A 22,258-nucleotide genomic window follows, 5' to 3' on the forward strand; every position below is an offset into this window, starting at 1 on the left:
GGGGTTTCTTTGTTATCTCTGATAATAAAGAACAGTGTGCGTGGAGCAGAAACAGTCATCAAAGTCAGATGGATGTCCTCTTACAAAGTGCGGAGAGCTTCAGCCCCACGTGATGCGGCTTCCCTTTCTGACTGTGAGTGGTGAATGCTAGTGTTACTCTTCACCCCCTTGCTAATTACTGAATCCGTGAGACCAGTCTAAATTGATTTCTTTTCAGCTGCTGCACTGAATTGCTTGCTTGTTAGCTGTTGTTCTTCTCCCTAGGTTGTAAGGACTGCTGTGTCCTTGGTGCCTAGGACAGTGTTGCTTATTGGATGAGTGAGGCTATGTTTTATCCCAGATTTGCTCTGTAGCTTCTGTGTGCCTTTTCTTTCCTCACCCTTGCCTTTTTTTTTTTTTTTAATGTCTGCACAGCCCTGCATCTCCCTTAGGTAACAACACTCCATCCACACTGGTGGTGGTGGTGGTTTAGTTGCTAAGTCATGTCTGACTCTCGTGACTCCATGGACTATAGACTGCCAGGCTCCTCTGTCCATGGGATTTCCCAGGCAAGAATACTGAAATGGGTTGCCATTTCCTTCTTCGGGGGATCTTCCCAACCCAGGAATTGAACTCAGGTCTCCTGCATTGCAGGCAGATTCTTTACCAACTGAGCTACAGGGGAATCCCATATCCACACTGGAGCAGACTTAAATTGGATCCTTCATTGTTTTCCCACTTAAGCTGGTAGTTCCGTATGGTGAGGCAGAGAGGTGCAGTGGAAACAGGACTGGATTGCAGGAAGCTAACTTGTCTCTTTTCTGGCTGAGTCTAGCAGAGTCATCAGAGGCAGGTCCCTTCTCTGAGCTGCATTCTGTTTACTTGTCCAGGAGAGACAATGATACCTCCTTCATAAACTGGGAAGATGAAATAGGATGTCACTGGTAGAAAACCTTATAAAATACACTGTGATATGTATATGCTTTTGCAGATAAGCTGACATGCTTACATGCTTGTCTGCCTTTCAAGGTAGGAGCAGGCTGACCCATGGAGCTCATTTCCCTCCTCCTTCATCCTTCATAACAATCTTGTGAAGTAGGTGGCACTACCCCTTCTTGAAGATCCAGTGCTCAGAGAGACAGAATTCTACTCAGATTTATTCATCAAGTAACGGCAAAGTCAGAGTTCAGACCTGATCATCTGATGACAAATCTAGTCTTCTTTTCACCACCCAACATCTGTAAGATTGAGTGTAGGGGGGAAGTGACCACTGTGTCCTGGTCCCAGATTCTGGATGGTGAGCTGGATTACTTGTGCTTGAGTGTCTGTATAATTTGTTAATGTGTGACACTAGCGTTAATCTGAGTTAGTCTTAGAGTAGTGTTCAGTTGATAGGTTTTTTCTTCCCTATCAAACATTGCACAGCTGGTTAGGTCAGAAGTTAGCTATTTTCTAGAACATGCTGATTAAGAAAGGGGCTGACACTGAATGACAGAAGAGCTGATTGAATGGGGCAGAATCCGCATTTGCCTGTGGACCTTGAGTCTGACCTGGATTTGTAGGCTGTTCGGTGCAATCCCGATGCGTAGAGGAGGGATGCCTGCCTTCCCACCCATCCCTCTCACATGGAGATTTCACTGTTGACTGGACGTTGGATCCTAACCAAGGCATTCTAGTTTGTTGCTGCTGGGGAGTCTCAAGTGAACCTGTAGAGACTCTTCAGTTACCCAACAGGACCTTGTGCAGCTGTGTGTGGAAATCAGGATAATTCCGGCATTTCTGAGAGCATTTTAATAGAGCACTGATTACAGATTGCAGGCACCTGGTGGTGTTTTTGTACTGAGGCTAAGGGTGCAGTTCCGAAGACAAGAACTGGTCCTGACACATTCCTATTTTCCTCTCCTGTTGTTTCCCAGGGCCTGGAATAGGCACTGAGACACCCTTATAGCGCCTCATCCAGGTTCTGGGCATGATTAGCATGTGCTTTCAGGAGACCACCATCCCCTGCCCCCCAATCCAGAACATTAATTCCCAGGCTGATAATGGACTCATGCCTTTGCCCAGGGCACATTCTCCTTCCGGTGGCTCAGAGCACAGAGATGGTAAGAGGGGCTCCTGTTAGTTGGGGTCAGCACAGGGCTCTGTGGCTTGGGACTTGGCCAAAACAATTCTGTGCTTCTTGGACTATCTCAAGCTGTTCCACTTGGGCAGCCATCATTGCTTTTGGACTCAACAGCCAAACGAGAAACACAAACTGTGAAAATTCAAGAGAGTAGAAGGTGAGAGCCAAAAGTTGAGGCTGAGAAATCTATGGGCTAGGGATATTCTAGTCCAACACTTAATTTCATGCCAATTCATAGGAAAAAGGGGACACATCAGAGAAGAGTCCCCACAGCAATAAATGATGTTTTCTCTCTTTCCCTCTCCCTTCTGACACACCACTTATTCTCACCTTCCACAAACTCAGGATTACTGTCATCACTTGTACTTTAACGAGCATCACGGCAAAGTGGAGAACAGTGGTTAGCCCTCATCTTGACTCTGGTCCTCTGTATGATTTGGATAGTACCCTCTGGACTTCAGTTTTCTTACAATTCAAGGAAGAGAGTTGAATGAGCTAGACAATCGCTAAATCACTTCCAGCTATTAAATGTGTAAGCTTAGGAATGCCCACATACCTACTTGCTCATGTCTTTCAGCCGAAGCATAGGCAGCTGATTGGTAGGGCTCCCAGGGGTGTCAAGCAGTGGTTGTTGGTTGGCTCATTTGGAAGGTCTTGCTGAGATCTTCCTCAGTAAAGTCAAGTGGATAGAATTCCTCTTGCCATGCCTTCCAAATGGGTGAAGCCAGGGGCTTTGCTGTTGGGGAAGCAGCTAAGGTTGCCTGAAGCACTGGCAGCAGAAGATTGAAGGTACAGAAAGTGTGTGTGGCAGGAGGTACCAAGGAGGGTCCAAGTTGTGCTTTTGAAATACCAGAGGGGGTAATACAGCTCAGGAAGTGGAAAGAGGAGTTTCCCCTGAGAACAAGCAGAAATCTTTGAAATATGTGCCTTTCATTTTTAAGCCTTTTCCGGTGTGGAAAATAGCCTACAAGGTTCATAAAACGGCCCGGTGGCAGCCATCCAAGATCCTCCTGGGAGCTGACTCCTGTTGTAAACGGCTGGTCTCCAAAGGAGGCTGACGAACAGCTGTGGTGAGGCTTCGGTGGGCACTGTCCTATTTATGGAAGTAGAGATTTATCATAGACTCTCTCCACTAACATATTCTCAACTCCCCAATTTTTCATTTGTGGAATCAAAACAAGCTCTATTCTGTCTAGATTACGTGATCCTATCTGCCAGTTTCACAGCGTGACCTGCACACCCAAGATGAGCAGATATCCAGAAAGGACTTCAAAGTCCAGCCTGGTTCGTTATCTTTGTAGTAGCTGGGCAGGGATGATAACTCATCCAACCGAAAGCAAGGCTGATCAGAGGTAGAACTGTGAAGTAGATGAATTTGTCTTGATCAACTAGGAATGTGTTTCTATCTCATCTCTCTCTACCTTTTTTGTTTCTTTAATAGGAGATAGTGAGGTAGGGCAAGACTCCTAGGATCATGCTTCCTAGGTTCAAATCCTAGCTCTGTCCTTGAAAAGCTGCATGATCTAGAGCAACTTACTTAGCTATTCTGAGCCTTAGTTTCCTCATCTGTAAAATGGATTCTCACTCTCCCCTCTCCCACATATAAATGTGTTAATGAGGACTTGCAAACACCAAAGTCTTTTGTTTAATTGTATGTGTCTCCTGTTGGAATTTGAGGTAATGGGAAAAGCTGGGAGAGAATCTTCCAGCACTGTTCAGATTACATTGTGTGCTAAGTCACTTCAGTCGTGTCTGGCTCTTTGTGACCCTATGAACCATAGCCCCAGGCTTCTCTGTCCCTGGCATTCTCCAGGCAAGAATACTGGAGTGGGTTCCGTGCCATTCTCTAAGGGATCTTCCTGACCCAGGGACCAAACCCTCATCTCTTGTCTCCTGCATTGATAGATGGGTTCTTTACCACTAGTGCTACCTGGGAAGCCCATTCAGATTACATTACACAGGCACAAAATCATGAACTTGACCCTTGGGGAGACTGATTAAAGTTGAAATGACAATCCTTGGCTCAATCCGTGTGAGAAGTTTAATGACCTGATTGAGAATCTCGTTTGTAAAACTGAGCCATCGAAGGACAGAGTGTCTTGTCTTTGAAGTTGACAAGGTAAATATATCTAACAGCACTTCTGGATGTGTCCCATTTCTTCTGCACCCCTCATTGCTCTGAAGGACGTAATGTCAGAGTATAACACCGATAAAACATCAATTACGGAAAACTAATTGAAAGTATCTCAAGAAATTATGAAGTGACAATATTCTCCAAATAAAGGATTCAAGGAGGAAATGCTCTCAGAATTTACGATTTAGAGACTATTTTGAGAAGGTTTGCTCTGATTTTTAGATTTTTAGAAAATCTGTAAACTTGTTTTAACTACATTTTCATTTTTTGTACATTTTACACCCTTAAAAAATTGGCCATTGGCCATCGCCATTAGGGCTTCACAGGTGGTGCAGTGGTAAAGAATCTGCTTGCTAATGCAAGAGACACAAGGGACGTGGGTTTGATCCCTGGATGGGGAAGATCCCTCTGGAGTAGGAAATGGCAACGCACTCCAGTATTCTTGCCTGGGGAATCCCATGGACAGAGGAGCCTGGTGGGCTCCAGCGCACGGGGTTTCAAAAGAGTCGGACATGACTGAGCATACATGCAGTGGCTAAATGGCTAGTGTTATATTCCAGGTCTGTTCTAAATAGAAATAGCTAAATCACGAGAATTTATAATTTACCTAAGATTTGAGTTAACAAATATAAAAAAGACTCTTCTATGCTTTTATCTTCAGTGTCAAGAAAAGAAGCATTCTAATTCAGCAAGCAGTACCAAGCGTGGCACACAATTAAAATGTTTAATTTCGTGTTGTCAGTCCTCATGTGGCTTTGTCCATATCTGGTGGGAATAGATTTGTCTACTATGAGTGCTGCCTATAAACAATGCTCTCAGGCCAACATATTGTTTTGTTAGTTTGCCAGCTAGCTGTTGGGCACCACAATGACATGAGTGCTTGAAAATTGTGAAATGCCAACAACTGGAGCTTCTTTTAGTTTGTTTTCCCTAAACACTCTGCTCTTTCTTTGATGTGCTTAAATTCATTTTTAAGGCCTGCCTCACACTTTGGATCAATAATCCTGTCATCATGCAATGAGCACACCCCAAATTGCCCTTCCCTTTGGTACTTTATTTCTCCCCATCACTGCAGAATTGGTATATGGGTACTGCAGAACCAGCTTAGCTGGTCCTGGAAGTTTAAGCTTGTGAATGTGGAGGTTCTATTACAGAATAAAGCCTTCAACAAATCCTCTGAATGGCATATTCCCAGCACCCTTTTTTTGTTGTTGGTAATGTTATTTTTTTGGCTTTATCATATCATCTGTTAAAGTTAGGGAAGTAATCTCCAAGGCAGCTAAAAAAAGTCCACCCACCATGTAAATAAACTCCTGTAAATATAGGTCCTGTGATCTGGGTGCAGAGTAGGGTTTGTTCTTTGGATATTAAGCCGACGAGAAGCATGTGCTTACTGAACATATAAACAAGGAAAGAGGAGATGACAATAGTCTAGATTTATAATTGAAGCAGACATGAGTCACTGGCTTGGAGGATCCTGTGAACATAATGTCTCCTACAAGAGGAGGGTTAGTATACACATGGAAGAGAAAGCCAGCCAGGTCTTAATGGTATTTGGTAGCCTGATGGTAGAAAAGACCTTCTGTCTTCCTTAAAGAGCTAAGAGTCACGACCAGGGTTTCTGTGTGTGGTTGTACTGTTTTTGCAGTGCTCCTGATGCTGGGAAGGATTGAAGGTGGGAGGAGAAGGGGACAACAGAGGATGAGATAGTTGGATGGCATCACTGACTCAATGGACATGAGTTTGAGTAAACTGGAAGTTGGTGATGGACAGGGAGGCCTGGCGTGCTGCAGTCCATGGGGTCGCAAAGAGTCAGACATGACTGAGCGACTGAACTGAACATGGAGTGTGTCTGAGGGAGCAGGTACAGGCTGATGTCTGACTGAACTTCGCTCGCAAGATTGTGGGCCCTAGGATGTAGCTGCATTTGGTCAGAGGAAAGGTGGCATTTTCTTCTCACCAGAATCACTTCCAGGCCTGGCTGGAAATCATTCACAGCGTCTTCTCTCCTTTCTCACAACTCATTGAAGGTGTAAATTATCTACTTTCACCTTTGGGATTCCCAACACCATGTCTGGACGGGAGTTGAAAAGAGAGTAGGGCGGACTGATCATTGGATCTCAGTAAAATACATTTTGCTGTGCCTTCCAGTTTGGGGAGAAAGAATGTACCTCAAAAACAATTTTTTTTCTTAAGGAACACACTAGTCAAGTTACAGTGGAATGAGAATACTGTTTTCCTTTGTTTCAAAATACAGAGATAATCGGATTAACATTTTGGCAGACTGCTTCCTAGAAACCTCTTTATGCATATCAATACCATACAAGTTTGTATTCATGAGCTCATTTTCCGTTCTGTAACTTCTGTATTATGTCAGTCATTTTTTCAAATCACTATCTTCAAGTTATTTGATAATCCATTGGTCGGAATGGCTGTACTTTATTTTACCAATGACTTGAAGTTATTTGATAATCCATTGATTGGAAGGGCTATACTTCATTTTACTAATGAAGATTGGATATTGATGGGTATTTAGATTGTTTATGTTTCACTCTTAAAAATGGATCTGAAGTAAGCATGCATCATCTCTAATCCATACAGCATTTCCTTTTTCTCTAGTAGTGGAGCTGCTGGTTTAAAAAAATTTCGGTTCAAATACTAAGCTCTGTAAGAAAGCAATTATACCTCTTCATAATCCTTGGATCAATAGGGGTGGGTTAAAAATGGCATAGTTTTCCATTCATAAACACAAATACCTAAAGATTCTAATTTACAAAAAGAGCAAACTTTGCGAGCTACATTTAGCTGCTGTCTTCATTGTGTACTCGGGATTGTGTGGAGGTGTTTTGTAAATCATGAAGCGCTGTACAAACCTCAGTGACTCATTACTAGAGCTTTACAGAGCATCTGCCATGTACTCTCAAAACATGTTTATGGAGTCTTTATTGTACAAATAATTCATTAAATACAGATTTTTTTTTTTTAAGACAGTGGTTCTCGACCTGGTTATTCAGTAGAATACATCAAAGATATCATTAAGAAAACAAGTCCCAGATCCTCCCCCACCCAGATTGCCTGAATCTATCAGGACCTGGCATCCCAGTTGATGTCCATGTACACAGTCTTTGTTTGGAATTCCCCCCTTAAGATATTTTTTGGTCTATCTCCAAATATTTTTCCTAACAGAATAGGGAATATTTTTAGCTTACATACTTAAAACTTTTATTTTTCCTGTTTGGAAGTTTCTGGCTCCTTCTAGGATATTTCTAGCAGATTTTCTGTATGACTTATTGATTTAATCTCAATCTTAGTAAATCCTGTTAAGTTTCAAGTTCGAACTCTTGGCTTGGTCCACCATCCCCATCTAGTTTTGTACTATTGGCAAACCCATTCCTTAGCCCTGTTGTTTCTACCAAAAAAGAATGATGAACTTGTAGTGATTGCACTGTTCAGCTTTGAATGTTATCACCAGATTAAAGTTATCTGTCTATTCTAGTGGTTTATCTCCCTTTTTAGATTCTAATTATAAGAACTTTCAGTTGAGAGTAGTAGTTGAACTGCATGAAAAAAATTGATAGATTGAAACATTAGCCTAATTTATTTAATTTATTCTCATGCTTATATGCTATGGAGAAACTAAAGTTTTTATCCTGAGAACTGTCTTATCTAAGACTAAAGTTGTTTAAGTAGAAATAGAATTGCATATTTATTAGGTTGGTACAAACATAATTGTGGTTTCAGACTGTGAATTTTAAATCCTTAAAACTAGGCTCATATATATCTTTATTAATCAAAATAGGAACTATTACAATCAACACATTCTTGCCAATAATAAATAGGTTTGCTTATACCTGTAGTGGAAAAATCCTTTCTTTGGGATTCAATGAACTCTTGGAAAGCATTTTTTCCTCCTGCTGGTTGTGGAAGCATTTTCCCTGCAAAAAAATTGTCGAAATGCTTGAAAAAAGTGGTAGTCAGTTGGTGAGAGTTCAGGTGAATATGGCAGATAAGGCAAAACTCTGTAGTCCAATTCATTTAACTTTTGAAGCGTTGGTTAAAAAAACTAGGAATAAATCATTGGGTCATATTGGGTCATATCATATGACCCAACAATCCCACTACTGCCCATGTACCCTGAGAAAACCATATTTGAAAATGACATATGTACCCCAGTGTTCATTGCAGCACTGTTTCCAGTAGCTAGGACATGGAAGCTAACTAAATATCCATTGACAGATGAATGGGTAAAGAAGTTGTGGTACATATATATGATGGAATATTACTCAGCCATAAAAAGGAACACATTTGAGTCAGTGCTAATGAGATGAGTGAACCTAGAGACTATTATACAGAGTGAAGTAAGTCAGAAAGAGAAAAACAAATATGGTATATTAATGCATATATATGGAATCTAGAAAGATGGTACTGATGAACCTGTTTGCAGGGCAGCAAAGGAGACTCAGAATTATGGACTCAGGGGGCCGTAGGTAAGAAGGAGAGGGTAGGACAAATGGAGAGAGTAGCATGGAAACATAGACACTAACATATATAAAATAGTCAGTGGGAATTTGCTGTATGACTGAGGGAGCTCAAACCAAGGCTCTGTGACAGCTTAGAGGGGTGGGATATGATGGGAGGTGGAAGGAGGCTCCAGAGGTCAGGGACATACGTATAGCTATGGCTGGTCCATGTTGGTGTGTGGAAGAAGCCAGCACAATATTGTAATTGTCCTTCAGTTAAAAATAAATACAGAAAAAAAATGTATTCCAGTATCAAACAACAAACTTCAACAATGCAAAAACCGCAGTTACTTTTGCACCATCCTAGTATAATAATCAGTAACCCTTACTTGAGTATACTTTTTATAAAGTTTATAAATTTACTTGAGGAAATTTTTACAAACTAGCTAAATTTGACCTCACATTATCTCGTTGGTCTTATGACACCAAAAAAAATAAAATTGATTTTTACTGCCTAACAAGTTGCATAGTTTCTAACTACTAAGTGATATTTTTTGATTTTGGAGTATAAGTACCATTTTTAGATTATCTCTAAGTTTAACTGTGTAATAACATTTGACTTGTAACACTGAGTACTTAAATACTGTGAAGTTTAAGGGAAGCAATTTAACATTTCTCTAATTTGGCTTCAGTTTGTATAGCATTCCCCAGCTCCTTGTCAAGGAAATCATGTTTCTCTCTCAGGACCTGAAGCCTGGAGAAAAAAAAGTTAAATACAGTGAAACTTGAATCATATTTGTCCTCTAGAATATTACACTGGACAGTGTAGAAAGACAATGGCAGCAAGATGGGTGTGGACCTAGAGCTCTTTTAGAAGGCATCCAGGTCATTCAAACCAGGGATGAAGGAGATGCAAACAAAGGTAGAGGTTGTGAGGATAGAGATCTGGTGGAGCCCAGAAATACTGAATTGGATCTACAGAACTTGGTGATTGGTTAGTTGTTATGGAGACTTGGAGGTTTTGAGAGACAAGGCGAAATCTAAATTAACTCTTAGGGGAAATGCTCAGTTGCCAGATAGACACATGGATTTAAAACCAGAAAGGCAGTGGGAGCTGGGTGAATGATCAGTGTCATCTAGTTAAAGGTGAAAGTCAAGGTGCATTTGTGGAATTTCAAAAACAAAGTGCCAGCATACAGAAGTCCTATCTTAGAGAATAACCTTATTTCTCTTATTTATAAGTTATTTGAGGTCACTTTATTAGATTTCCCATGTACTAGCGGAGAAGGCAATGGCACCCCACTCCAGTACTCTTGCCTGAAATGGGCTGCAGTCCATGGGGTCGCTGGGAGTCGGACACGACTGAGTGACTTCACTTTCACTTTTCACTTTCGTGCATTGGAGAAGGAAATGGCAACCCACTCCAGTGTTCTTGCCTGGAGAATCCCAGGGACGGGGGAGCCTGGTGGGCTGCCATCTATGGGGTCACACAGAGTCGGACACGACTGCAGCGATTTAGCAGCAGCAGCAGCAGCAGGGGAGACCAGCTAATTCCACTGCCCCCCCCCCCCCCCGCAAAGTTTTCCTGGATGTATCCTGTTTGCTGTTAACTTGGAAACTTCTTAAAACTTAGTATCAGCTGGTTTTGAGTGTATCTACCTCAGGGTTAAGTCACAGTACCTAGTTTGAGAGGGTGAAGTCTAAAACCAGGCATTCTGGTTACTCATTGGCAATGGGCATATGATTGTCACATAGACCAGATAACTTGTGTTGGCGTAGCCAGTGCCATAGATGATCAGAAGATTGCATGTGAAGTGTGGTGAGTGAATGAGGTTAGATGAATCAGTTATCTAATAATCTTAAGCTAAATAGGAGGTATCTCTGTTTCACCAGAGGTGGCCTTTACCTCTCATGTGAGAAATACTTAAGCCCCATTGGCTGTACCACCTTAGATCCACCTGCAGGATACTGAATGCACTGCCACAGGGCATCTGCAGTTTTAATGAGTCCCTACCACCCCTCCTTGTCTCCTGAACACATAAGGCAAGTGCCAGTTCAAGTACCGGAAACCGAAAATGTTAGTGTTGGAGAACGAGAACATCTTACCTCTCTACCCTTTAACTTATCGTCTGCCTCCTCTGTGAGGTCCTTGGAGTTTACGACTCCTCCTGAAAAGGAGGATTTCCTGGCTGTTGGTAGTGGGTGGAGGATCTTCTCCCTACAGTAATCGTGTACTGACAAAGTGGTTATGAGTTAGATGGCTTAAAGGAAGAAGAAGATACATGAAAAGGCTTGAGGGAGAAGAAAGCCAACTGCGATTAGTTTCTGCAGCTACCACTTAAGGCAGCCAGCCACTTTGACTTGCAAATCATATTGTAGGCTGGTTTCTTGGATGGGAAAGCTTTGTAATTATAGCCTATAGAAGCTGTGGACCAGGAAGAGCGAGAACTTTCATGGTTTGTAGGGGAGAAAAAATAATTTTACTCTTCTGCATTCTTAGCTGCTAGCTAAGCAAAAGTTGCTCAGTAGTGTCCAACTCTTTGCAACCCATGGACTGTAGCCTGAAGAACCCATGGGCTCTTCTGTCTGTGGAATTCTCCAGGCCAGAATACTGGAGTAGGTAGCCGTTCCCTTCTCCAGGGGAACTTCCCTACCCAGGGATCGAACCCAGGTCTCCCTCATTGCGGGTAGATTTTTTATTCTTAGCTGAGACCCCTGTAATGAAAGATTAACAAGAGAAAACCCATCAGAAGTTTATGAACATGTACACCTGGTTTGTACATGGGAGATACCCTGGGGAAATGAATAATTCCGGAGACAGCTTAGAATGCAGGATTACATACCATCTTAGTAGGGAAGAGGGAAGGGGTGTAGACCTCTTAGGGGAGAGAAAATGATTTTTAGAAAAAGTGAAAGGCCTTTACAAGACTCAATGGGAGGTATGACAGTTGGTGACAAAGTATGTCTAAGTGTGTGTGGACTTCTAGTTGCCTTTCCTGTGACAAGAGTCAGTCTTTCCTTGTGGATGAAACTCCCGGAGAGGGAATTTGTGACAACTGAGTTCCTTTGGAAGATTTGTCTTTAGACAGATAAAGGGAATTCAGAGGAAGCCTCTCCCCGCATTTGCTGTTTATTCAGATGCTTTTGGCTCAAAACAATCAATATACTAAAGCAGCATATTTCCGGGTGGCACATCCTATCCCCCTTCAGGGTCATGTAGATTGGAGTGACACTGGCCAGAGGTGTACCACTGCTGTGTATTCATCTTGATTTTCTTACAAAGGGGTCCAGCCGTGGGCAGGGCATTGATTTACCAGCTGGAAGATATAACACCTGAGAAATCTGCCTGGCTGAATGGAGAAAAGAAGTCCTCTGCATCCTCTTCCTGTCTTCTCTTATGAGAATACACTCTTCCATCCCCACAGTTCCTCCTTAGACTCTCAGTTTTGTTTTTTTTTTTTTAATAAATTTATTTATTTTAGTTGGGGGCTAATTACTTTACAATATTGTAATAGTTTTTGCCATACATTGACATGAATCAGCCATGGGTTTACATGTGTTCCCCTTCCTGGACCCCCCACCCACCTCCCTCCCCATCCCATCCTTCTGGATCATCCCATTGGCCCGGCCCTGAGCCCTTGTCACATGCATTGAACATGGAATGGTGTTCTGTTTCACATATGATAATATACATGTTTCAATGCTATTCTCCCAGAACGTCCCACCCTCACCTTCTCCCTCAGAGTCCATACAATTGTTCCAGACTCTCAGTTTTTCACCTAATTAGGTGTCAGGATGGCTGCAGGAGAACCAGTTAGAGAGTTGATTAAAACTATAGATCCCAAGATTGTGATTTGGTGGGGGTAAAGGAGGGGCCCAAGGGTCTGCATTTTTGAAAAGCTCTCCTTGCCAAGTTCAGATGTGCAGTCAGGTTTGGGAGACACTCATAGATTATTTCTATGAAACTACATTAGTGTCCTTTTACTTTCTGATTCATTTTCTTCTAATCCACTGTCAATTTCCCTTTCCAGAGTAGCATAAAAACATACACATATGCTTGCAGGCTTGTTCATGTCCTTGTCCTGAACAAAAATTTTAGACAGTTTCTAAATGGAAGGCTACATTTACTTAGTTTCTGCAAGAGTGTCTTCTGTTTTTCTTAGAGAGTTAATTTAAAAATTCCATTTTAAGTATTCATGCGATTCAGGCACCAGAATAAGTGATTTGCACGCATTGTTTCATCTAATTCTTGCCCTTCCATGAATTAGGTGAAGATCTTCCCATGTGAGTACACTGAGAATCTGGAATTTTAAGAGATTTACCCACATATAGGTCTTCAGTTTTGGAAATAAAATTTGAACCCAAGTTTATTTGATTCCAAAACTTGTGCTCATTGAAGTTACTGTTTCTATTTTTCCTCTTTTTTTTTTTCCTCCCTTTTGATCTTGGCCACTGAATATCCCTATGAAAAAGCAACACGAGGTCATTTCCATTTCTTACCAGTTTTTCAAAAGATGAGCAGGATTTTCCTAAGAGTTTGTTAACACATGCATATTGCTTTTCTTTCTTTTTTTTTTTCTCTTGACAGATTTTGCATAATAAAATGATAGCTTTCTATTTCTTTTAACCACAATTTTAGAAAAGTATGAATCTGAGTTGGAAAAGCAGAAGCCTTGCCACTGTTGGGAAGGCACTGGTCAGAGAATTCCTGATGAGTTTGGGAAGATGCCTTTCTTCAAACTTCCTAGAAGTTTGAAGCCACTGTGCTACCATTGGCTTTCTTATTCCCGCATCCCCAAGTGCTGAGAGGTGAGAGACCTTGGAGCTAGAAAAAAGCTAGTTTCTCTCTCTAAAAAAAAAATGTCCCTGTAAATTGTAATATCCTGCCTAGCAAAGTCATACGATAAATCACAGTGGGAGAAATTCTGCTTGCTAACTTCTTGGAAATCACAGGATATCTGTTAGAGGTCAGCATATCAAGAAATTCTGTCGTCATTTTGTACTCAGCTAGGATGAAGAACCTGCTAGCAATGATAAGATATCATGATCTGAGCACATCGACCTGACCACAGAACTATATTGATGGATAGAAAGATTTTGTTGTTGTTGTTTAGTAATAAACACCAACACTTTTTATTCTTTATTCTTGGTGCCACTTAGAAACCTACTTACAGAATTGAAAGCAGGAGAAATTTCTTTAACCAGGGCAATGTTCTTTTTTTTTTTTGAATATATCTCTTTCCTTCCACAAAGTTACAGGTGTGGACCAGTTATAGATGGACAGCTGTGTTGGTAACATTTGTGAATCTTGCATTGGGAGGGATGTTCCATGTCTTCCATCATAAATCATCTGGATTTAAGGAAGATCTTTAATGTACTCAGTAGTCAGCTCCTGGAGAACCAGGAGCCTATCTTAGTTACTTCTTATATCTTTAATACTGAGCATTGGGGTGGCCGGAGAAGGCAATGGCACCCCACTCCAGTACTCTTGCCTGGAAAATCCCATGGATGGAGGAGCCTGGTAGGCTGCAGTCCGTGGGGTAGCTAAGAGTCGGACATAACTGAGTGACTTCACTTTCACTTTTCACTTTCATGCATTGGAGAAGGAAATGGCAACCCACTCCAGTGTTCTTGCCTGGAGAATCCCAGGGACGGCGGAGCCTGGTGGGCTGCCGTCTATGGGGTCACACAGAGTCGGACACGACTGAGGTGACTTAGCAGCAGTAGCAGCAGCATTGGGGTGGCATGTGATAGGTGTTTATTTACCGATTGCCTTATTTGTAAAGTTCATCTAGAGTCATCTGTTTTCAACATCTTGCCACACATTCTTCTCCCTCTCTCTTACTCCATATTTATGTGTGTGTGTATCAATAGATACAGTTTTATAACATGAATATTTTGCTGAATCACTTGATATTAAGTCAAAGACATCATGACACTTCAACCCTAAGTACTTTATAATGTATCTCCTAAGAACAAGGACATCGCCAACATAACCAAATGCTATCATTTCATTCACAAAATTTAGCACTGATACAGTAATATCGCTTAGCACATTCAGCTGTTCCCCGGTAAGCTCAGTAGTAAAGAATCCTCCTGCAGTGCAGGAGATGCAGGTTTGATCCCTGGGTTGGGAAGATCCCCTGGAGAAGGACATGGCAACCCACTGAGCAGCTCTTTGATCTGCTGTTGCCATGTATAGCTGTATTATTGATCCCTCTGCAGGATCTCTGAACATTCTGTACAGCCTGCATGACCTCTGCATGTACACTCTGTGCAACCCGCTGGCCTTCTCTGCACCTTTAGTTGTGATTTGTCATTTGTTGAACAAATGTTGATTACTGATTAAAATATTGATGATGACGTCTAGGATGACTGGGATGATGGCATAGAAAACATTGACTCGTTTATTCAAGTTACAGTTGAGTTTTTGGACGATATACAGTTAAAATTCAGATTGATCTTGAATGTAATAGACATAACTAAACATAATTAAGACCTTTAGGGAATACAGCTTTGGAAAACTAAATATAACATGGGGACTGTGTATGTGTAACTTTGAGGGATTGGGAAGAGAGGGGACCCATTGTGAGTCAGCAACATGCTGCTTTATTTTCTTAATTATTGGGCACACAGTGCCAGTTAACCATAGGAGCATAGCATGTGGGAACTGCTGGGTAACATTTTCAAAATACTTGGCATTGGTTAGGTATATTTTTAGAATTCTGTGTCCGCTTTGGCTTAAGGAAACTGGAGAATTTGTGGAGGGTCCAGAGCATGGCAATGAGAGGCAGAGGAGTCCTGGAAAATAGCACCCATTGAAAGACGCTAATAAATAAGGATTAATTACTTAGCTTGATCCAAAGCAGCTGAAGGGTGATTAAATTAATGGTCTTCTGTTGCATATATAGTTATTATGTGGAAGATGATATAATTATTTCCTCTATGAATAGAATTAGGGAAATCGATTTATACTAGAGTTAAAGGAGTTTTCGAAGTGAACCTCTTGACTTTATAAAGATTTTTCGACAGTGGAAAGACTTCTCAACTGAAAACGATGAAATCCTGGTCCTTGTAGAATGGGAATGGGGCGGGTGCCACCTGCCAGTTAGAGTCAGATGCATTTGGGGTGGAGACTGACACACTTTCTAGATCCCATTTTGTGCTGTTCATCTCTTTGTGTTGAATTTGTCATTTTCAGCAAGTAAATCTGTATTCCTTTCTTGTTGAATTTTTTTCAGTTATTATAAATATGAAGGCCTTGCTCTTAATAATTGAAATATAATGCATTTCAAGCAAGTGAGAGGTTAAACCATAAATTGAAAATTACCTCAACTGCAAATAAACTTACTGCTCATTTTTTTTCATTGCAGTTGATTTACAGTGTTTTATGTATACAATGAAATGACCTAGTTATACATATATATATGTATTCTTTTTCAGATTCTTTTCCATTATAGGTTATTATAATATATCGAATATAGTTCTTTGTGCTACGTAGTAGGTCCTTGTCGTTAATCTATTTTATATATAGTAGTGTGTTTCTGTATATCCGAAATTTTTGATATATACCTCCCTACCCCTTCCCGTTTGGTAACCATGTTTGTTTTCCATATCTGTGAGTCTGTATGTTTTATAAATAAGTTCACTTGTACCATTTTTGGATTCCACTTATAAGGAATATCATATGGTACTTGTCTTTCTCATTCTGACTTACTTCACAGAGTATGATAATCTCTAGCTCCATCTATGTTGCTGCAATGGCATTATTTAATTTTTTATAGCTAAGTAGTATCCCACTGTGTTTCTATACCACATCATCTTTATCCATTCATCTGTTGATGGCCATTTATATTGCTAATAGAGTTTTTGTCTTTTCTGGATATTTGCCTAGGAGTGGGGTTGTCAGATCATAATCTACTGCTCTTTGTTGTATGTTTCTTTACAATAATGCCAATTCCAACCTGCCTTTTCTTTTTCTTCTCTAGAAAACTCACTGCGTGCCCTGGGTACTTGGTTGACAATGAGTGCCAAATCTGCGATCAGCAAGGAAATTTTTGCACCTCTTGATGAAAGGATGTTGGGAGCTGTCCAGGTCAAGAGGAGGACAAAGAAAAAGATTCCTTTCTTGGCAACTGGAGGTCAAGGCGAATATTTAACTTACATCTGCCTGTCAGGTAATAAAAACTGGATAAGAATATTATTAGAAACGACTTCTGTTTTAAAGCAGTTAATTCTAGTATCCAGGAGGGCTACAGTTCAAGGCTTGAACATGGCTGCCCTTCCACTCCTTTCCTGTTTGTCTGTTGTCTTCTTAGATCCTTAGAGACTCATGGCACCTTGACTTTTGAGGTTGCCTTGTACGGAGAGGTAATGAAGTGCAGTTTTAATGTGTTTTCCATTTCATTAAGAGCATCTGTTTGTCCATACTTTTCCTTCACTAGGGCCTTGATGTAAAGTGGGCTATCCTCTTGAGATTTTTGTTTTAGAATGCCTCCTTGTATTTGGATAATTATTACTACCAGCAGCCTGAGTTTCACAGACTTTTTTTTTTCCTCAACAGTTGCCAATAATCAGTAATAGTTGGTCTCAAGATAAATATCGACACCGTATGGAATGTGAGAAAGTAGACTCAGTTCATAAATCACAGCTTTGCCTGACAGCTGTTCCTTGTCAGGAAGAGGCATCTGTTCCATTAAGCTTAGAATTTTGTGTGATTATTATTTTTTTTTTCCTCTTTCTGTTTGTGATTGTAGGAGATCTGTGGGACTTACTGTGGATTCATCTTAAGTTTTTTGAGATAAAATTTGGATAAGTTTTCTATGGAGCCGTGGGTGATGCTAATCTGAGGACCTGGAACATTTGTAATGTTTCTGGTATTTCTTGTAACTGGGCAATGGAAAAATTAGGCTTGCCTTTATTCATCTTTTTTTTTTTTTTCTTCTAATTTTCTCCAGTTGTGGCTTGGGAATAAAACTTTTTTTTTTGGATCCATTTTTAACTTTTTTTTTAAAAAAGAATTAAGCCTTTGATCATGTCTTTATTGGAATTTATTTCAGGGTGGAGATAGCTTTTTTCCAGAAAGAAAATGTAAAGATAATGTTAGGACTGTGCCTTAGTTTAAAATGAAATGGAAACAGCCCTTTGGTAAGAATGCCTTCTCAGTGGTTAGAATGAGGATTGACCCTGAAATCTTGGTCTTTCTTTAACCCCAGTAGTGATTAGGTTAATAAAATTGGTGATGGGTTGGAAGACATTTGCATTCCTTTACTGTGCTGGGCAGTGCTTGCTATGCAATAGGGACTCAAGACTTCAGTAGCCTCTTCTAATACCTTCCTAGTATTTTATTAATAAGGTTCAGGTCTTAAAAGTATTTTCACATCTTTAAATTTCAGTTCTGCAGTTTTTGCTTGTACTGATAGTGAATAGAAGGCGGTAAATTAAATTTTGTTTTGTATTATATTTGGGCTGAGCTGAACATGGGATGAGCATGGATGCATAGTGATTCTAATTACCTTAAGCTCAAGTCTCTCAACGTTCCCTTGAGATTTCTTGAAGACAAGTAGTTGCGGAAAAGGTGGATGAGAAAAGAGCATTTTTATTTTTGGCCTCACCTGGATGGCATGTGCAATCCTAGTTCCCTGACCACAGATTGTACCTGTGCCCCCTGCATTGGAAGTGTGGAGTCCTAACCACTGGACCACCAGGGAAGTCCGAAGAGGATGGTTTTGTTTACATTTAAGGCACATGGTGTTGTCAGCCTGTTGCTGATCATGAAGTCTGTAATGTTACCTGGGTCCTCTAACAGCCTTCTCTCAGTGAAAGACTGACCGTTTCCCCTGCCGTAGGGAATAATGACTGGGAACTTACTGGGTAATGGCATTTCCTTTATAAATTACCAGGACCTTCAGGTTGAAAATCTGAAACTATGAGACTTGCTTTTCTGTGGCATTCTAATGTAGGAGAGTCTTGAGTTCTGAAGTCTTCATCCTTTTCATGGATTTGAATTTTGAGAAGATTGGTTGACAAAGCAGATCTGACATTGAAGCAGCTGGTTTAATGGAAACTGGGGCAGGAGAAGGCTAGGCAACTTTGACAACCACGGTTTTTTTGCAGTTTGAATTTTCTTATAATGGAGGAAGAAGCAGCCACCTTTACTTTCTATCTTATGCAAAGCATAGAGGCCTATCATTACATCTCTGATAAAGCATTGTACTAATTAACAAGTAATTCATTATGTAAATTTTATTAAGGAATTTTTATATATTGAACACTCTTAGTGCTAGGGGTTCAGTTAGGAGAAAAGCTCATGATGCTTACCTTGTTTGGTGGGGAAGGAGCAGTAATCATTAATATTTTACTCACCAAAATAAACATAATTATTAATTGTGGAAAGGTTAAAGAGGAAAAATATAATGATTTGAAAGCATGTGTTAGGAGGATTTGGCTTGTTTGAGAGAACCCACAACTGCAGGAAAAGTAGGGCTCGCTGGTTCTGAAAATAGGTGGTGTGGGTGTGGGGAGCATTCCAGGCAGAGGGAAGGGCGGCTTCTTTGAAAGGTGAGCTTGGTTCTGAGTTCTTCCTTATCTCCTGTTCAGTCCTGTTTAGTCTTTGTATCTCAGCTTACCTAGGAGACTGCAGTGGAAACAGAGCCCTGGAATGACTGCTGTTCCCTCCTGCTATCAGAGCGAACCCCCTATGCTTTCTGGGAGGCCAAGCCCTTCAACTGTTGTGGTTTGGTTGATGAAAACCAGCTCTCCATGTTGAACAGGCAAAATTTGTCCAAATTAAGGCAATGTCTGCAAATAATTTTTAACCACATTTCATACTGCATAAAGAGTTATATTCTTTTTTTAAAGAGAAGACTAGCAAAGCTTTCAAAGCTTGCCAACGTACACATGTAAGCATGGGTGTTTTGTATGTTGAATGTCTTTTGCTAATACTTCTCTGTGTGAATTTTTTCTGTGTTTGGCAGTCTGAGCAGGAGAGGCCTGTGATCAGGAGACTTATTATTTTTCAGAGTGGGTTGTATCCTCTAGGGGAATCCAGAAGGGTGCTGGATCAGGGGAAATAAACTCTTTCTTGAGTTATGTTAGAATTGTGTAAGTCGGACGTGACTGAAGCGACTTAGCTTGCACACAAGGAGAGAAATAACCTCTCCAGTTCGTTCATGGAGCTTTGGGATAGAATTTGAGTGTTTCTAATTGGACTTCCTGGCTGACTTCTTGGATTGTATGCAGATACTTATTACTGAGATGCCTCTGTGGTTAACATTCTAAAATATTGGTTTCCACTTTTTCTTTTCAGTAATGGCTGAAATTGAAAAAACTGACAATACTAAGTGTCAGCAAGTATGTAGAATACTTTGAGCTCTCATTTTTGCTAGTAGAAATGTAAAAATGATAGAACTGCTTTGGTAAACAATTTGACAGTTGTTTATAAAGTTGAACTTGAATACATATGACTCAACAAGTCTATTCCTAGGCATTTACCCAGGAGAAATAAAAACACGTCCATATAAAGACATGTAGATAGACGTTCATAACAGTTTTATTTATTATTTATAATAACCAAAAATCAGAACTCAGATGTCCACCTATATGTGAGTGAATAAGCAAATTATTTTATAACTATGCAGTAGAATGGTGATGTTAGTGATAGTATATCAGACCTGAGTTCATTAAATAGTTGGCTGATCAAAGGAATGTTTTTATATTATGTGTATATAATAGCATTATTATATGTTTTTAGGCATATGAGCTATAATTTATGCATGTTTTATAAAATATTAACTATGCAGAGTGAAAATTTTGCCTAATTTTCAGACTCTCTGAGTAAATAATTGGGCAGTTAAGGGATTTTTTTTAGATGGTGGTTAATAAAATAGAATATGTAGTCCTTTGCTCTAAACATTTAGCCCACGATTTGCAGGGATGTTTTTACATACATATCTATGTATACATATAAACACATATGAATACATGCACATATGTGTGTATAAAACTAGTGATACTAAAAGTCATAGAATGGAAATATTTTGGGGGCCAGTCATCATTTGGCTTTAGTCTTAGGTTCTTTGGGTTGTTTGAGGGCAGATGATGTAGGAAGCTTTAGCTTATGAGCTTTATTTATTGCTGGAGAATATTGTGAGGCTGCTAGATATGTGGTAGACAAATGATAGTTTTATAAAATGACATCTACATGTGATTTGCCTGGTAAGCATGTATTTTGTGTAACTTCCCTGGTGGCTCAGATGGTAAAGCGTCTGCCCACAGTGTGGGAGACCCGGGTTCAAACCCTGGGTCGGGAAGATCTCCTGGAGAAGGAAATGGCAACCCACTCCAATATTTTTGCCTGGAAAATCCCATGGTCAGAGAAGCCTGGTGGGCTACAGTCCATGGGGTCGCAAAGAGTCGGACACGACTAAGCGACTTCACTTTCATGCAGTAGAATACTAATCTGGCAGTAAAATGAACCATCAATACATGTAGCAACATAGATGAATCTCAAAAACCTTGTATTGGGTGAAGAAAAAAAAAAACAGAAATGACCACGTGCTGTATGATTCTATTTATATGAAATTCTAGAATGGACACAACTTAAGCTATAGTGACAGGAAGCCCATTGGTGTTGCCAGGTGGTGGAGCTGGTGACTGACTGCAAAGGAACATGAGGGGATTTCCTGCAGTGTAAGTGTTCTATATGTTGACTGTGGTGGTAGTTACTTGGGTGCATACATTTTTCACAACTTATCAAAATACATACTTAAAATGGTTACATTTTATTATGTGTAAATATATCTTGAAAAAATTGATTCTCAAAAATGTTTTACAGAGTCACTAGTGGGATGATCATAAGAATTATTTAACTGTCTTATCTCAGTCTGCGCCGGATGGGGAGTAGCAACTGCTGCTGCTAAGTCAATTTAGTCATGTCCGACTCTGTGCGACCCCATAGACAGCAGCCCACCAGGCTCCGCCATCCCTGGATTCTCCAGGCAAGAACACTGGAGTGGGTTGCCATTTCCTTCTCCAGTGCATGAAAGTGAAAAGTGAAAGTGAAGTCGCTGAGTCGTGTCCGACTCTTCGCGACCCCATAGACTGCAGCCTACCAGGCTCCTCCGTCCGTGGGATTTCCAGGCAAGAGTACTGGAGTGGGTTGCCATTGCCTTCTCTGGGGTAGCAACTGCCCTCTCCTTTATAGGCACGAGAAGTTATCCTAGATGGTCCTTTGAGCCCGCAGACAGAAGCAGCTGTGTGTCATCGTAAACCTGTGCTTCGATCTATCTGATCTGTGTGCCAGTGTGTTCCTTGTAGCGCCGGGCATGTTGCCAAGTATAGACACAATAGATGCTTAAATTGAAGCATTGATGGTTCATTTTATTGCTGGTTAGTGTTCCACTGCATAGTTATAAAATAATTTTTTATTCACTCGCATATAGGTAGACATCTGAGTTCTGATTTTTTGTTATTATAAATAATGAATAAAATTGTTACGAACCTCTATGTACATGTCTTTATGTGGACATATGTTTTTACTTCACTGTCTTGAGGAATTATTCT

General features: G+C 40.5%; 1 protein-coding gene across 9 annotated transcripts in view; it reads left to right on the forward strand.

Moving 5' to 3' along the window:
* The window catches only part of STXBP6 (syntaxin binding protein 6), a 257,691-nt gene that overhangs the window by 55,803 nt on the left and 179,630 nt on the right, over positions 1-22,258 (forward strand). For 7 of the 9 annotated variants that reach the window (XR_014071667.1, XR_014071666.1, XR_014071665.1 and 4 more), the window contains exon 2: positions 16,684-16,872. Coding sequence is in view for 3 of the 9 variants with exons in the window: in XM_081551446.1 (XP_081407572.1) it covers positions 16,719-16,872 (154 nt within the window). In the remaining 6 variants the exon portion in view is untranslated. Of the gene's footprint in view, positions 1-16,683; positions 16,873-21,290; positions 21,386-22,258 lie in introns of those variants that run through there. The other 2 variants (XM_081551450.1, XM_081551451.1) reach the window with 2 other exon arrangements.

This window comes from Giraffa tippelskirchi, chromosome 12 (assembly GCF_054371585.1).
Source record: "Giraffa tippelskirchi isolate mGirTip1 chromosome 12, T2T-mGirTip1v1.2.pri, whole genome shotgun sequence".
NCBI lineage: Eukaryota > Metazoa > Chordata > Mammalia > Artiodactyla > Giraffidae > Giraffa > Giraffa tippelskirchi.